This window comes from Coturnix japonica, chromosome 13 (genome assembly GCF_054131305.1).
Source record: "Coturnix japonica strain WE chromosome 13, WE-NBRP24, whole genome shotgun sequence".
Lineage (NCBI taxonomy): Eukaryota > Metazoa > Chordata > Aves > Galliformes > Phasianidae > Coturnix > Coturnix japonica.
In genome coordinates, this window is record NC_140675.1 from 15,574,740 (window position 1) to 15,592,668 (window position 17,929).

The 17,929-nt window shown below is 43.2% G+C and overlaps 1 protein-coding gene across 2 annotated transcripts in view; it reads left to right on the top strand.

Moving 5' to 3' along the window:
- Nucleotides 1–17,929, top strand: part of XYLT1 (xylosyltransferase 1) — a 138,654-nt gene that overhangs the window by 89,866 nt on the left and 30,859 nt on the right. For both annotated transcript variants that reach the window (XM_015876852.3, XM_015876853.3), the window contains exon 5: nucleotides 9,047–9,127. In XM_015876852.3, the coding sequence (XP_015732338.1) occupies nucleotides 9,047–9,127 (81 nt within the window). The remainder of the gene's footprint in view (nucleotides 1–9,046; nucleotides 9,128–17,929) is intronic.

The window sequence follows — 17,929 nt, forward strand, 5'->3', positions numbered from 1 at the left end:
CATCTCTTGCAGTGTTTTTGGTAGGGATAACCGATCTGTTAGCACTGAGGAGGGCTCTGAGTAATGTGAGGGATCTTGCCAGCTCAGCTGCTTCTCCTTCACAGCCCCAGGACTCTCTGTGAGACCTTCATTTTGCTTGGAGCTCATCCTTGTGGGGAAATAGTCAGGGGTAATCTAGTCCAAAAAGGGTCCTTAGTGCAGAATGGCTCTTCTCCTTTAAATTCATAATTACTGAAATTCCCCACTGGCTGGCCTGTACCTGCAGGCCCTTCCCACAGCATTCAGCTGTTTATACAGTGCCTGTGGGCAAGAAGCTGCAGCAAGGTTTGTGGCTGTTAGTGGGCATCAGTCCTCAGGCATGACACTGGGTCCCGAGTGCCCCCTGCAGCTTTGCTTCAAGCAGCCTTTAGTCTATAGATTTAACTGGGAGAGGGGTAAAAAAAAGCTGCAGAGAAACAGTTCCTTGTGAGCTTACCTGGGCTCTGGGAGCAGAAACTTAATCTCTACTGAGCTGTTTTTTATAGAATGTTCAGTAAAAATCATTATCAAATTCCGATTGCTAAAACTGCTTGAAAAAGGGAAACGTTTCTGTTATAGCGCTGCATTTTAAACATGCTCTCCCTTTGTAGCCCTGCAGAATCCTCTCAGGAAATTAAAAATCTGTTGAAATTGTCGTTTAGAAACTTCCTTTGTTTAGATTTCAGGATGCCACTCGCAATAAAACAGCTGCAAAATAATATCGGGTGGCAATTGAAAGTGAAGATGAAACAGTAACGTGTGCTGTTACCTTTCCCAAGTCACTCTTAAACACTAAGGGGCCACAAAGGGGTGAGCAAAGGGTTGCTCCACTTCAGCCTTTCAGTGGTGATGCTGAAGCAGAAAGGAGAGGGAAACAGGTAAACTGTTTTCCATCAAAATAGGGCTAAAATGTAAACGAGTTGAGTGGTAATTGATGTTAAAGATTTTTCTGCCAATTTATATATAAATTTGGGTCTTGTAGTATTAAATTATGTGCTTTGACATTTTGTATGTGCTCATTCACCACATATGAATGAGCTGAAAGGCTGATTTGAAGGAAATAGTTTGCAACAGAATTAGAGCTGCTTTGGAGCAAAAGATCATTTGGGACATGCTGCGGAAGGCATTTCTTTCTCCCAGGATAAATTATTTTCACTGTGCTGGTTAGTCAGAACTTTACATGTTGGGATACTGTGGAAACTTTGGCCTGGCATCTTGTAGAGCAGAAATTTGGGACCTTCCTTTTCTGTGCAATCCCAAGTAGAATTAATGTCTTGTTGTCTGTGACAGTCCCACATTACATCTGAGTACTTCATTTCCGCTTGCCCTGCACAGTCACAACACATTTGTATGATACTTCTCCATCTACATACACAAGTGACAAGGTGGTGCTGAATGCAGCTGACTGTGTTTGTGACTGTGCTTTAATTCCGGGCTGATCTCAGGGGAGGAGACCCTAACTGGTTTACTGCAGTATTCATTCCACCCTGCAGCACAGAGGTCAATTATATCCATCATTCAACCTTTCGTCAGGGTAATTGCACTCTTTGGTGTGTTAGGAACTGGTTTGGAGCCAGGTTGTTTCCAAATACAGAATCAGTCTTTGTTTGAATGTTTGCTTCCGCAAAGTCATTTTTAGCAAGTAAATTTGCTGCAATGCGTTCTTTGGGCATCTGAAGTTCTTTCTTAGGTTGAGGTGAAGCGCTGGTTCTCCCAATGAAGCAAGACTTCATTGGTTGCAGCTCTGAGTGTGAATAGCAGCCTCCCAGCCCCCTGCTGTTTTCTCTGCAGCCCCAGTGACACCAGCTGATGGAGCCAGACGGTGCCTTTGACGTTTTCCTGCTCTCTGCTAGATGTTCATGCCTGTCATCCCAGTGCTGCATTGCTCACTGCCGTACTCCAAAGAATAGGGCAGGTCATCAGCTGGCCCAAATTGTCAAAATAAGATTATTGCTCAACCTAAATAAAGGTAACAAAATGTGACTTTCCGTTGTTAAAATCAATTAAGTCTCCTTCCATCAGCTCTCAATTCATTATCCCTTTTACCCTCCAGGCCCTGTTCTTCCATCTTTTCAGGCTTGGTGTGGAATTAATGTTAAATCCCATTAGCCTGACCCCGTTTTCCCTGTTTTGCCTTCTGGTCCTTTGAATTGATGTGCTCCGACAGGTTGCTCAGCAGCTCAGGGATCAAAGGGAGTGGCAGGCCCACGAGGAGCTTCCAAAGGCACTGCTTGAGTCGAACTCCCACTGCTTTGGCCAGGAGACCAGCTACAGCAATAACACATGGGTGCCTCTGGGCTGGGGGGCCCAAGTGTGTTCCTCAAGGTAACCCATGTTCAGGGGATTGACTTCATCAGGAATGAGTTTCTGTTCATTCTTGCCTATTCCTTCGAAAAGTGTGGGCTGGACAAAAGGATGTCTTTGCCTTGGCAGATCTTTCCCACTGCTGCTCTCAGTGCTGTGTAGAGCTATGTTGGCTGCTTTTTCCAAGTTTATGTCTTAATTTATTCCAAATTAACCAGGGAGGTAGGCAAGATCCAATGTAAATAGTGGGTGACAAAGCTATGCTGTGCCTTTCAGGGCATTCTGCTCCTGTTTCCAGCAGTGTGATGGTGGTCTCAGGTTTGCTGCTGCTTGCAAGGTTGGTGTGAGCTCTTTGGGGTTTCACTGCTGGCGTGATGCATTGGGTCAGCAGCACAGTGGGTGGCAGGAGGATTGCAGCAGCAGCTGCCCCTTGTATGCCATGCACAGGCCTCTCTCCCTGCTTCTGTGGAAGAAAGTGAGCATTTTTTTATTATAATCACGATGAGAGAATCATTTTTTCTTACTGACTTGAGCAAATAAAATTTCAGTTGGATGAAGGAATGTATAAATTAGGAAAGTGAAGCTGCCTTAAATTTGGGCTCCTATTTAATTCCTTCTCTTTTATGCTGAGATGCTGATAATTTAATTTTGAAGTTAGTGAAAAAAGAGTTGCTGAATGTAAAATAAGCACTGTGAAATGCACATAGTGTACACAAACAGAAGGATCCCACTCAGCCCAATATCGGGACTTTCTTTTTTTTCTTTTAACCAAAGTCTCATTAATTTGAGTAATGGACTTGTTGATCATTTCTGCCGCTCACTCCATTTAATCAGTGATTATTGTTTTCATCCAAATGGGATGTTTCATGTAGGCAGATGGGGCTCTGCATGAATATGCCGTGACAGCCAAATGCTGGAAGAGCACAAAGCAGGACATTGTTCTGTGCTGCATGAAATCCCAGCGCACTGATAAACCTAAAAATCGACCACATTTGGTTCTGATCATGAAATATCCCTGGAATAGGAAAGTCTCTCACGCATTTTTACTTTGTTTTGTTTTCTTTTTTGAGATGCTTTTCCGCAAATCCATAAAGTGAGCTCAGTTCTCTTTTTTGAATGCAGCACAGGATAGTGGTGTGTGTCTTAACCCTTTGTGTTGCTGCGTCCTTGCAAATTACATTCACAAATCGATAGGAGGCTGCTCTGGTTTGATCCATCAGGATTGAGTTTGTTTACTTGTTAAATAGGGTGCTTCTCTCTATTGACCTCTGCACTGAGGCAGTTTAGTAATGCAATGCCTTGTTGTGATGCTAGGCAAAGGCAGCTTTGTGAAAAATAGTTATCTTGACAGACGTGTTTCAGCAACTGTTAGAAGTCGTGGAGTGACATCACTTGGGCATGTTAATAAATAGGGCTTGTGGGGAGAAAATGGGTGCTCCAGAACTTCTTCTATGGAGCATTACCTGCTGTGAAATGTGTAAGCAAAGAGAAGAGAGCAGCTGTCAGAATGATAGGAGGACAGTGCCCATTTTAGGCCATTTCCAGGCTGTGCACACAGTCCTGCAGTGTTCTTCCCTACCCCGATTAGTGTGAGGTCCGGGCTGTAAACACACAGTAGTCCCAGCAGCCTGGATCTGGCTCTGATTAAAAGTGTGCAAACCCCACACTGCAGCATTTTTCTCTTCATCGATCTGCGTTATTTTACTTTCCAGATATGAATTAGGGGGCTGCCAGAGAGGCTTGATAAACAGTTTTTGCCACCAATGGAAATGTTTGCACTTTCTTCCATACCTTCAGTTCAACTAAACCGACATCTCTTCTGAGTGTGGTGGGATTGCGGTTTTGATTTGCAGCAGTACATACCTCTAACAAGTTTTCTGGCCCTTATCTAAGTCAGACACATGTCTGTGCATTAACTTAAAATATTTGTTGGAAATAAGCAGTTTATGGACCTTTTCAGCAAAGACTGTCTGAGAGGCACTCGAGCTCTGGGGTAGCAAGAAGGGGAAAAAAATGAACCACAAATGATACAGACTGTGATGTGCTGATCATTCATAAACTGAGAGGAAAATACATAATAAGTTGTTGAACAAATCAGAGTGAAATGTTTCCTTCCTTTCCAGCAAAATGCCTTTGAGTTGAATGCCTGAACGCCAGGTGGTTCAGGAAGGTGTTTGTGCTGCACGTGGTTGGGTTTCTTTGATGGTCTTGCATGTGTCTTATCTGTGCCGTTGCACATTTAGAAGGATCTTTAGAAGCTTCTGCACCATGTGTTTTTTTTCATTGTTAAGTGTACATATAATTAGATTGCATAGAGATAAATGTATGAAGGGAAAACAGTATTTTAAGCAGCGCATCTCCTGATTTTGCTGTAAAGTACGTAGGTTGTTTTAAAATCAGAGACAACAGCTGCATATCGCACAGCATTGCAGCACAGTGCTTTCCTTACTTTACTTCTTGGCACAGCAGTAGGGGCGTTCAGAACATGTGATCTGAGTAAATCCTTTGGCTGTGGCAATGAGGGTACTCCTGGAGCCATGTGATATATCCATAGCGGAGGTGGACAAACTAATGTGCACCTGGGTTGAGCTCCATGGAAAAGCCTCCTTAGCACTCATGCATCCAAGAGATCTCAGCTGAATTCAAGGACAGGTCCTAGCTCATAATTCTGTGTGCAATCATTGCACGTGCTGCATCCTAACAGATGCCCTTGAAGCAATTGCTGAGGCTACAAGCATGGAAGCAGCACCGTTTCAGAAGAGCCACAAGTGTGCTGTGGTTAAGCACACGCACTGTTAAGTGCCTCACTGGATCAGGCGCACAGCGACTGTGCTGTAATGTGGTGTGTTTGATAAGATTCTCTATAATTTAAATGCTTCTGATGAAATTGTGCTATAAAATAATTGGAAATTGAGTAGGTTACTTTAAACCTAGCAAATAGCTCCGGAAAGTCAAAAGCAGCAAGTTAAAAAGTTTTAATGAGTGTATGCAGTGAGTATTTTGTTATCGTAAAAGCCCAAGGGTTTATTAGCTGATACGGGGCTGGCGTTTTTCATTAGCCACAGGCATTTTGAGGCTTCGTGGGATATAGTTGGAAAATGTTCCAAACAAATGAATATTCTATTTTAAAAGAATAATGAGACGTTGAGGGTTTTTATAAACTCCAAAGTTTGCTAAGCCAATATCTCTAATTAGATGAAGGAACCCTCTATAGAGCCTTTGCATCGACGACTGTGCACACAGCAAATGTTTTAAGCATTTACATATCAAATAGTGCTGGCAGCGCTTTGGCTGCAGTCCAGAGCTGCAGATAGTTTTAATCACATTTGTTCATTAATGCTGGGTGGAATTCTGTTATATATGGTCTCTCCAGGATGCTCATTTTAAGCATGCGCCGCTGCTTATCAATGGTGGGCTTCTTATTTATTTGGTTGGTGGATGGCATCTGAAGCACTGAATTTGTATAACACGTGTTATAGAGCGTCTCAGGAGCAGAAAATGGAGTTTGTTCTTTTTCTCTCTTTTGTGCCCAGCCGTGTCTGTTCTCTCACTGGGTTTATTCAGCGATGTGACATTTAAAGACTTTACCTCCTCCTCTATGACTCTGTTAGTTCTGTAGGAGACAGAAAGTGGTTGAATGGAAAGCAGTAATTGAAAGTGCTGTGAAGGTGATTGTGCTGCTCATAAAGAACCTGGAGGGGGGTCACACAGCGGTGGCCAAGCTGTGACTGCCCAGCACCTGGAGCACCCCAACGCGGCGGGTCCTGCTCAGCCCTCGCATTCTGCAGCCAGCCCTGATGCTGCTCCTCCGCCACCTGCTCCTCTGCTAAACACAGCCTGAAAGACAAAACAAACAGCTAAAGACAACACTGCTGTAAAAGCAGAGGTGTTAATAGTCACCTGCAGCCTTCTGCATGCAATTGGCCTCTGAAATCCCCTCTGTTGCTCTCATTTTTATGTTGTGTTTTATGAATGACTGTTCTTAGGGGAATCAGTTTCTCCAAGCAAACGCTAATATTTGCTCTGTGACAGATAGCGTGGGCTAAGTATAGCCTTCCCCTGTGCTTTTAGACAGCAGAGTCGTCTCTCCTTGATGCTGCTTGATCCTTTGGGGCTCCCCTTGCTGGGGCTGGTGAGAGAGGGTTGGGCTGGCAGCCCAGTGCACGTGTTGTTTTCTGAATTTACTGCATTGCAAAGCATGTATGTATGTATGTATAGTTGAGACCCTGGCAACTGCTTGTGCCCTGGGACACCCGAACCCTACACTCGATGCTTGTGAGAAAAAGCTGGTGGCTGGCTTTTCTTTGGCAGTCTCTCTGAGCTCCATTCCTGCTGTACATCTCACCTCTCTATTTCTTGGACCCCTGACCATCATGTTGGTCCCAACCAATCTCTGAGCCCAGTGTAGGAGCTCAGCCATAACTTTCCATGTCTGTGTTCATCCTCTGAGCTGAGTCTGGATGGATCTGTTGGATCCCACCATTCCAGCTGGAAGTCCTGCTCTCGCATGACCCTAAATCTCCATCAGCGATGTGAGAAATGTTTTGTTTCCTCTTTGTTCTCCTCTTCTTATCTCCTTTTCATGGACACCCTCTACAGTTTCTCTCCACATGTTGAATTCACAGGAGGTTCAGTTTCACGTCTCACTCTGTGCCACACACCTGTCAGTGAGCACATTTCCTCTGCCCTCTACTCCCGCATCACCCTCCCTCCCCACTCACCATAGAGGTGCTCAGTTAACTAATCCTTTTCCCTGACACCTTGCCTTCCAAATTAGCTTAATAACAAAGGGAAATAAAAGCAGGAGCTGTGTGAGTGCATTCACCACCTCCAGCCTCACTCACCAACTCTGGAAAGACTAATTCCTACATCGTATTCATGCTGCTGCACACTGGGGAGACTGATTAAAATGTAATACATGTATTAGTGTGTACATTAGCACAAACTACTCTCCCTTATCCCCACGACTTTCTGATTTCCTCCCTAGGAAGGAAGTAGTGGAAATGCATTGCTCTTGTTACTTTCTGTTACACTGTGGTTGTTAGCAAGGGATTTTTTTTTGGCCAGCTTTGTGCTCAGTGAATTGTCCTGAAACATTAGGAGTTAGAGCAGAAATGAATTAGGTGTTGTGCTGATGACGTTGCTGCTGGTGATGCCTATGGTTGGAAATCTCAGCATTCCATTGCCTCACTCAGATGAAACACAGGCACATGCCTTTAGTATTTCTCACAGGGGATGCTGGGGGTGCTGTAAATAACCAGTGCTGGCAGCTCTGTGATGGTGCTGCCCCTGCACATGAGGAAGAGCATCTGTGGCGTGTTGAATACCTTTGGTTTTCTTTTTAATGTGGTGCAGTGGAATAACTCGGAGGTGATGTGCAGCGTCCTCGTGGTGTCTGGGCCAGAAGAAGTGGTTTGAATGAAAGCTTAATGGAAATTCAGTGTGCTCCCATACTGTGCAAGGAATTGGTTGACTGCGTGAATCTGAATGTCAAGTAACCAGAGTGTTTTACCAAATGGAAATGTGATGTTTTATTTCCACGTTGTCAACGCGTGAAAAGAAGCATACTTAATAAAATCCTATGGGGAGTTTTCTTCAAAAAATATGTATTTTATAGAAAGTAGGACCGAGATGCCATCAGTGTTTTCAAAGAGTGGAAAGTTATCAATCATTAATTTTTTTGAGAACTAAAAGCCATATGGGCTTTTATAAGAAGTATCTAAAAAGTGGAAATGATTAAAAAGCTCCTACGGCAGCCCTGAGCCCAGATGCATTCAATGGAGCACCACTGAATAGCACACTATAGGTTGGTGAGCAACCCACAAATGGTGTTTTATTGAGTGGTGTGGGTTGTTGCTTCGGTTGATTTGATTTTTGTCCTGTAAGAAAATTAAAACTCAAACACTTTCAAACTTGGTTATATTTCTAAAGATCATCTTTGCGTGCCAGCTTTTGCCTAGAAACTCACCCAAAGATGTCAGCCATTGAAACCATTTCATGTGGAAGCATTGCTAAGTAAATTCACTAAATGCCTATTCATCCCAGTAAGATGGAGAATCACTGGAGCAGCAAATGTGAAAATCTGCACAGCTTACTATACAGAAAGCAGTTTTCTGAGGTTGCCAAATTGAGATGCAGAGCCTGACCCTGGGAGGTGGTAAAGCTTACATGAGTGAGCATAGGAGGGAGGGTTTGAGGCTGCTCAGCCTGGTCATACAAGCCAGTCGATGGACAGGATCTCCATTTGGTCCATGTAAAATCAATGGCTAACTTGTTCTTTACTTGTAAGTTCAGTGAGATAATGCTATTTTTGACAAAAGAAATGGGGTTTTTAGATATGGAAATAGGTAACTAGTCTGATCACACTTCCAAATTGTTGCAGACTGACCCCAGAAGTTAAATGCTATCGGTCCAGTTGTCTCACAGCTGGATTTTCATACTTGAAACGTACTGAGCAGTGTTTCTCAATATGTGCTCAGTTCCAATACTGAAAACATCTGCCATGATTTGATGTGGTTTTTTTTTCAAGGCATAATAATGCTTCTTTCCAAGCACACCATTCTGAATAGAGGAGGACAGTGGAGCTTAGCAGCAGGATTTAAGTTTTTCAGTGACTGCTTCATCCTGCAGAGGATCTCCAAATGAGAGCAAGAAGTGCATAAAGCTCTCTAAAGGTGGTACTTTTCATCGTGTGATTGTTCACCTTTTGTTCTTTCTCTCACAGAACAAACGACCAGCTCGTAGCATTCCTGTCCAGATACCGTGACATGAACTTCTTGAAGTCACACGGGAGGGACAACGCAAGGTAAGCCAGCCCTTCCTTCTGCTGTTTGACCTGCAGCACTGGGCTTCTGTGTAGCGACTGCTCTTCAATGCCATCTCAGTGGAGAAGTCTCTGCTCCAGTGAAGAGAAGTGGGTGAGGAGGAGCCCCTACCTGAGAATGGCTGTTGGTCCAGGGTGGCTCCTCCTGATGGTCAGCTTTAAAGATACTTTTGTAGGGAAGGAGGCGTGAAGCCATCCTTGTTTGCTCACTGCTTTGGGTCTAACACAGATGGCTGTTTCTGGAGTGGTACTTTGGAGTTAGTCCAGAATATGTCTGCACAACCCTTTACTGACCACTCTTAACAGAGCTGGTTTATCAGAAATAGTGAGACTTCCAAAGGGGCCTGAAGGAAAACCTTGTGCAGGCAGTAAGGCTCTGTGAGCTCTGTGCCAGCCTGCGCATGCTATTGGAGCTGGGGGCGATAGCTGAGGGTTCAAGACCTCAGAGCAGTGTTTCTCTTCATCCACCCTTTGTGAGTCTTGAAGGAAGGCAGATGTGCTCTTGCCCACAGCACATCAGCTTTTGCTTTCAGAGACCGCACACCACATTTCCAGAGCTTTAAACAGCATCTGTAGCTCAAAGAGCTTTACAGTCTGTGATGCTCTCTTCCTTATTATTGGTATTTTCATACTAAATAACCAATCCTGCGTCAGCTCCAGCAGCTCCATATGCTGAGTCCCAGTAGCTTTTCACCTGAAAATACTCTCTTATTCTGCCTGGGTCAGCAGTTAATCTCTTTATTCTGTAAAATGTCAAGCGTGCTGTAAGACTGGGTTCAGATAAAGTGTAGAGAGAATGTGAGACATCACATTGCATGTTCAGTGCTGAGGCTGGGTAGAATAGCTCACAGGTTTCTCTTCTTGACAGTTCTTGCTCTTGTCATTGGATTTATCAGTTTTGTCATGGTCTGGTTTGAATGGAGTCCTCATGAGCATTCATCTCATGCATGCTGAAATTCTGTAGCATGTAGTAAAAAAAATACTGTGAGGAATAATATTTAAATTAGAGTCAGCAGTTCTCACAGGAGATTCTCCAGCCTGGGAAATGCAGTGTCAGAGCGATTGGCAGGCTCAGCTCTGCTGGCAGCAGTGGTTGGCAGCGGGGCTGAGTCAAGGAGGGGAAGGAGCAGCAGCCAGGGAGGTGCAGTCGGTCTCAGCCTTTTATGCCTGTCTGGCACACCTGAGTCTCTTCTCCAATTCTGTGAGCTGTCTAAGGAAGGTTAGAGCAATTTAGACCAATTAAACAATAAATAAATCTAATATTAATTCAGTAATAAAGTGAGTTAATGTATCAGTTGTCCTCTACTCAAAGCAATAACCACCCATTTATAAGTTCATTGGTTCCCTTTGACTCAACGAACAGTTAAATCCCTTTTACCCCATTACAACACGTCAGCAAGTTTGGGGGTTTTTCTCCTGGATTTCTAACCAAAACCTCTCTGTGCATCAGTGAGCGTCATGTGGGACATGACTGAAGTTCTGCTTCCTCTGTCTGCATGCTCCATGAATCCCATAAGCACTCCTGCTCCTGGCTGCTGGATGAATGGATCCTTTCACGTCGCCCCTTGGCAGCTCCCCAGAATTTCTATAGGGGAGATAGGCTGGCTCCCCTCCTGCATGCCTGAGATATCTGAAGGGACAGGACTCAGGCCAGCAGCCACAGAGGGCTCTGATTAATATTGGCATTCAGTAAATGTTAATTCCATGAGTGTCAGAAGCTGATCAAAAAGCAGCCAGACCTGTTGTATAGTAGGTGAATTTCCAGCCTGATCTTTCAGTTTTAGTGTTCCAGTAACTCAGTTGTGTCTAAATGCACTGTCAGCCCCAACCATTTGGCACACAATTTCCAACTGACTTTTATTTTATGCTCGAGGTGTCAGAGCTGTGGCCATACTGGTGAGGTTTAGCCCTGTAGGCAGAAATCGGGAAATCCTATGCCTGCTCATCCTTTAAACATTACTATTTACTTTGCCTTGTCACAGCCTTGTGGTAACCCAAGTATCCAGTGGGGCAAATGGTATCAACAAGAGCTCTGTAAGAGCTAAAGAGAGGAGCTACAGCCTTAAAAAAAACGAGGAAAAAGGAAAACAGGGCCAATTTGGGATTTAAGACAAAAGCCAATGTCCAACTTCTGGGGCAATAGGAGAAGACTTTGCTCAGGAACATCCTGACTCTAAGCAGAATTGAACAGGGCTTTTTCTTATAAATGTCTAGTTAAAGGGTTGATAAGGGAGAGGATGCTGATACTGCACCTGGCTGACTGGTGCCCCATGTACAGTGATAACTTTTCTGTTCTGGGGTTTTTCTCAAAACATGGTAAAAATAATGCAGGAGCTCAGCATCTAAAAGTCGGTGCAGCTTTCTATTTTAATTTATAAGTGAATCCGACTCCTAAAAAGTCAGGCTTTCAACTAAATCTGCTTTGTAAACCACTGCATATTTTCTGAATTCTGTCTGTGGATCACTCAACAAAGAAAGAAAGATCAGAAGTGCCATCTTAAAGCTGAAATGCTCATACAGCTCAATTACAATGTGCTTTGTATTCAAGCCATGTTCACAATCAGTACATGTTTTACTGCCAAATAAGGAGAGAAAGCAGGCTCCCTTTTATAGAGAGAAGTTTTCTTTTAGTTATGCCCAACTCATTAAAAAGTGCATCACTCTGATTTTCATTTAGTAGCTTCAAAAAAGGGAACGGATGTGAAAATGGCTCCTTAGCTCAGCTGGAGAAGCATTATTTGCTTGGAGAGCGAGTTGTATGAAGGGAGATTGCGTACAGTGGCTGGAGTCATTACATAGCACTTAGTGGGCAACGCATTTTCTCCCCTTTCCAGTGTCTTACGCTATTAAAGAGAAAGAACAAGCCGGTAGTTGTGCAAGCTGTACCAGGAACAGCACCTGGGTGATACAAAATAAAGTATGGAGATGGGGAAATGTGACATTGTCAGTGACAGACCTGAAAATGGCTTAAAAATAAAAAAACAACAAAACAACCCAAACAAACAGAAGCAAACATTAATCAGTTGGGAGTGCTGTCTGCATGCTGCAAAGGCTGGATGCTGCTAAATCCTAGCAGAATCTGGAGCTCATTGTAGAAAACAGGTAACTAAAGGAAGGGCCACCACAAATTGGGCAGTTTGGGTGGAACCTGGTCTCTCTTCTGGTGCTGTTTGTTAGTTTGTTTTAATATTAGGAAAATATGGATGTATTATCCCCGCTGTCAGGACAGTTTAACCACTTCCTTTCCTGCTCACACCAAGTACTGGGTGGTTTATTTGGCTCAGATCTCACTCCCAGGCTTTTTTGTTTTGTTTTGTTTTTTCATACACCTCAGTATTGAAGAGGGATTGAAGCGCACAGACTGGGAAGATCTATTTTTTGCTTGTAAGTAGTTCAGTCCCAGAGTTGCATGTGAGCTATAGCGACTGAAATAGCAACGTGTATCTTCTATGCAAAGAGTGCATTTAAAAATGTTAGACGTTACAGCTAGCTTTCATCTGTTCCTTGCTGCCTTATGGAAAGGGTTAGGGGTGCCATAAAGCCTTTACTGTTTCAGTTTGACTGTTTGCCTCCCTATAGGGCTTTTTATCCTGTTCTGTTTTGGAAAGCAATGCTAAATGGCCAACGCAAAAGAAAGACGTAGATAAAAGGTGGTAGGAAGATGCAGTAAAAGCAGCCGTGTGCTTTGACATGGGAAAAAGTGGTTTGGTTTTTTTGTTGGTTTTTTTTTTTGGTCGAGTTTATTAATCTTGATAGAGTGTACGAGCAAGGTCATCCAGCAGTTCAGGAAGGAGCAGTAAGTGGAAGGTTTGAAGTAGCAATAATTCTCAGAGTGAGGTGGGAAGATGAAAATTGTGGTACAGTGAGTCCTACCCACTGGTAAACAGGACTGGAGATGAATAGCCTGATTTGGCAGCTTGGACATCCATGTAGAAGCAACTTTTACTTGTCTGCATCACTTGGAAAGTTTGAATCCCCATGGATTCATGTGGTTGAGATGTCTTAGCGCTCAGCTGTGCCGCCCCAGCAGCGCTCCCAGGTGGGGATGCTCAGTCATGTGGGTGCTGGGGAGAAGAGATGAGAGGAGAAGAAATCATCTGAGGAAGACATTTATCAGAGACAAACAGATGGCAGGATGTCAGCTTTCATATCGTTGAGTCCGTCTGTGATGAATTTGTGCTCTCTCTTCACGCGCAGTTTTCTCCGTATTGTGATTATTTTTATATTAAAAACAAAACAAAACCACTGGAGTTGCAAACTCCCAGATCGCGAGAGTTAGCTCTTACACTTTTGTCCTTGGAAAAGCTGTCCCAGTGTTTCTTAAGAGACGTTGGAACTGAGGAGTGGTGGAAATACAGAGGCAAATCCCTCTGGAGCGTTATTCTCACAGGGGAACTGGATGAGGCTGTTGTCAAAACAAGACAATGCCCAGTGGAGCCATTACTGCAAAAATAGACTCTTGAAGTTTCCTACACTAAAAACCATTTTAGAGTTTATCTTGTTTTTGGCACGCTGGGGGAGTTTGCTCTCTGAGCCCCAGCACCAAAACATGAAGAAGCATGAAGGTTTTTTAAGACTCCTCTGAGGGATTTTTAGAAGATGGAAAATAAAATTCTTTTAAACCAGTTCAAGTTAACTCTTAGGAAAAGGTCAACAACAAAAAAATGTTTAGTGAGAAATGTCTTTTAAACCTCTATGTGAAGATATGATACGATTAAAGCATTAAATGGATAGGGTGAGGAAATTGCATATGAAGAAGCAGCAATAATTTATGTAGAGTACGAAGTTCTATTATAAAGCTTGAAAAATCCAATTACGGCCATAAAGATATGGAATAATGGCCAGATAAGACTTGTATCCATCAGCCATGAGCAGCCAGTCTCCTGTGCAGCACCCTAAACCTGATGGGTGCTTTGTTTCCATAATGATGGCACTGCTTGAGAAAGGACGTGTAACAGAGTAGTCAAAATCCTGTACCATATCTGCTATGCTGTTAAATATCTACATTTTACATTGTCCAGTGTTTGTGGTAGCAGATCTGTTGTCTGCCACAGATTTATTGCACACTGAATTTAAAACTGCCTAAGAGTGTTGGAAGCCACGTTGGTAATGCAGATCATCAGGAAATCCTTTCAGTAGTGCTGCTTGGTCTCGTGGTACCCAAATGGTGGCAGAACTGCTGCCGCTGTCTCTTAGCGCTGTGTGTCTTTTCTATGGCTATGTGACCTGTGTTGTCAGCTCTGTGCTGATCCCTGGACCCTGAGGCTGGTGCTGCTCCACACAGCCCAGTGCTCCTCTTCTGTAGGGCAGAGAGAGTCAAATGGCCATCACTGGTCTTTTAGAAAAGCAACGTTCAGCTTCTGAGCAGTTAGTGCAGGCAAAGCTACTAACAGCGTTCTGATTTGTGTGCTTACTTAAGGGGTTCAGCTTATGCCTGTGAAATAAGCCCAGTTAAAGTAAAGCAAATCCAGCCATTCTCATTTTGTTGATGTTTGTGCATTCACATCAAAGCTTAAGGGGTTGATAGGGTAGCACTGTGTTCATAATAGTTTTTCAAAGCAAGGGAATGAAAGAAAGATAAGAAATAATTCTGCCTTTCACACTGTAACATTTGTATTTGGGATGCTGCAATTTAAACACATCAGAAACTGGGTGACATTTTATTTCTCCCCCTCTTCTCTTTTTGTCTTTATCTGTACCGATGCTCTTCCCTGACCTTTTCAAAGGGCCAATGTTCTGAATTCACTTCCTGCACACCCAATTGCCTGTAGTGCTGGAAGGATCTTCCTGCTCTTGTGCTCTGGTCTTTCAGATGTTGTTCCTAAGAAAAAAATTGCAACCCGATAACTTCTGGTCCTTAAGGAAGTTCCCTTCCTTCATGGACTTTGGAGAGCAGAAGGCAGCATGAGAAAAGCATGAGTTTTGCAGTGTACCCAGTAGTGGGGGCACAGCAGCACTTGGAGAAAACTGCTCCAAAATGGAAGAGCTGCTTGGTATTAACTGGTAGTGAAAAGACTGCAGGAGCTTAGCTGTGTGTTTATATTCACATGGCAGGAGCATGTACTAAACGTCTTACAAATGCTCTGTGTGTTACACAGCCATAGGTTCTCATTTGAAATGAGTTGATAAATATTTAAATGTACTACAAAGTAAGAGGAGTTCCCTGAACTACACTGAAGTCATGAGCTGTCTGGGCAGTCAGTGAGCTGTACAGAATGTGACACTGTGTGTAGCAGCCAGTGTTGCTTTTTATTTTTTTAACAATATATAAAAATATTAATTGGGAACCTTGTAAAGCCCAGTACTGTACAGAAACAGCAACGTCCAGACCCACAGCAGCCTGGTAGGGGAGCTCAGCTTGTGAGCTGCATTATTGTTGTGCACTGCTTGCAGTTACTTGAAAGCAGAATGGAGCTGCCTTGAAGCTGGAGGCTTCTGATCAAGAGGTAAAGTAAAAAGAAGGATAAAACGTCTTAGATATGGAGCCTTATGTGAACTGAGGTAAAATGAGGTCCTTCTTTCTTAACCCTGGTTTTGTCTTGATTTTAGTTTCTCCTGGTTGATTCTCTTTTCATATCATCATTATTTTCCTTCTGTTTTCCAATTAGGTTAGGAGAAAGGTCAAGTGTCTTCATCTGCTGGCAATCTGCATTGCATTTGGCCAACCATACTTTGATGCAGCTCTGTGTCATTGTCCTGGCAAGTGCAACTGCAGTATTACCAGTTCAGGATGCTGGAAAGCAGCAAAACTTTTCCACATTGACTAGAGAAATGAAATGCTATTGCTAACGCATTTTTTTAACATTATTTCATGAGAGATCTGCTAGCTGTCCTACTGAACCCAAGAAAGAGAGGTCTAAGGGAAGAATTATCACTTTTGTATTTTGTTGCTTTCTCTGAAGCTGGGAATGCCTTTAGAAAAAAGCACTGCTTCAGTATTACAACAGGAATAGTGAGGAACTGATGAAATGCAGCATTAGACTCTAGAAACAAATCAGTAGGTGATGGTTTTGCCCTCCATCTCCTTATCTTTCTTTTCAGAGCTGGCTGCTGCGAGCACTGTTGGATGGCTAGTGAAGAATCCTTATGAACTGTTTGTAGCATTGGAGGGGTTTTGTTTCCTTGAAAGGCCGACGTGGCATACAAATGGCACCTTTTGCTTTCCCTCAGGAAACATCCAATATGCTTTGAGCAAGCTCTTTCTTCCCTGAGTGCCAAAATTGCTCTTGCCAGAGCAGCCACTAACGTCAGTCATCTTGGAGCAGAGCATGGAGAAAAAGGAAAGCCTCATCCACCTTTTCTACTTCGGTATGCAGCTCTGCATGCCAGCAGCACAGCCTGGGCTTGCTGGGACAGCCCGCTGCACTGTCAGGCAGGATCCCTTTGCTTCTGGCAGATCTGAGCTGCACTGGGTCCCCTTGGCTCCCAAGGAGCGTAAATGGATAACAAGCAATTGCTCAGTGGAGAGCTCTAACTTCAGAGTTCCTTCTATGAATTGCTGCTTCACAGATAAAAGGAAATCATCTGCTATGCAGCACATTGCACTGTTAGGTGTAATAACTGTGTGTGAAGCAGGCTGAGTGAGCCTTCTGAGAAATGCCCTTTTTCTTATTTGTTTGTTACTGCTATTTAGAGCCTGATATGATGTTCCCAGGAAGCATTTCTCAAGAAACATTAGCACAAGGGTTGGCTTTTGCAGGTCCCAAAGGCTTTGCTGCTTTTCCATTGGGTTACATTGCCTTCCTGGAGGACGGATGTTGGAAAGCGCATTTAGCTTTCAACCTTGTTGAATAGATTTTAGGACTAAGATTTACTGTGAAAACATCTGTGCTACCAAGAATGGTCTTTCTTCGCTCCATATGCCAGGATTTGCTTGTACAAGACATTAGAAAAACATAGAACTGTGTATGTCTGCAAATAAAAGAAGCCTTTTAATTCTTATGGAAGACATGAAGTTGTGAGTCTGGAGTTGTTGGGACCTCCTCATTTTGATCATGGCTGTGTTCTTCTATTGCCAGTTTCATACAGTAAAGCTGAAGTGTTTGAGGATTTGTTAGCTATAAACCCCATCTTGCAGTGCTGGCTGAGACAGATGTGAGTTGAGGGGTTTTGGAATGGTCAGGCATTCTTCTGGGTTGGGGGTTTCTGTTGAATTCAAAAACCCTTCTGTTAGAAAATGTGAATGCAGGATGATAAATCGGTAGAGATAACAGCTGGAAGAAATGACTTCATGGGAAAGAACTTTACATCCTGTTTAAATGTGGTCGATAAAGTTCTATTATTTTCTTAAAATAATTAACTCAAATGAGTATTTAGTTTTGAAGGAAATAAATAAATGACCAAACTTTCAGGCACATTAATATTTGATTTGGAGATAACTGCATAAATATTGAAATTGAAGATTACATTCCAGAGCACTGCATTAAAATTGCAAGACTTTTCTATTATCCTTCATAATGGAACATGAAATTAGAAACTTGTTCATGGGAAGAGAAAATTTACCACTCACATCCACGCATTCCCTGCATGGTTGTGTTAATAGGAGGCATCGCTATCAGTAGGACCGCAGGACGGACACTGAAGTCACTTGTGGTCTTTTTGAAAAGTAATACACAGTGTTTCATAATTCTTATGATTTTTTTCTTGGTTCTTTGATTGATGTAGAATGACACTTTAACCAGGGTGTTAGCCTACAAGGAGCGAGATGCTTCATTTTGGCCCATTGGCTTGTGCACCTTTGTTCCTGCGAGCAGCCTGGTTAGCTGCTGTCTGCTATTGCTTGGA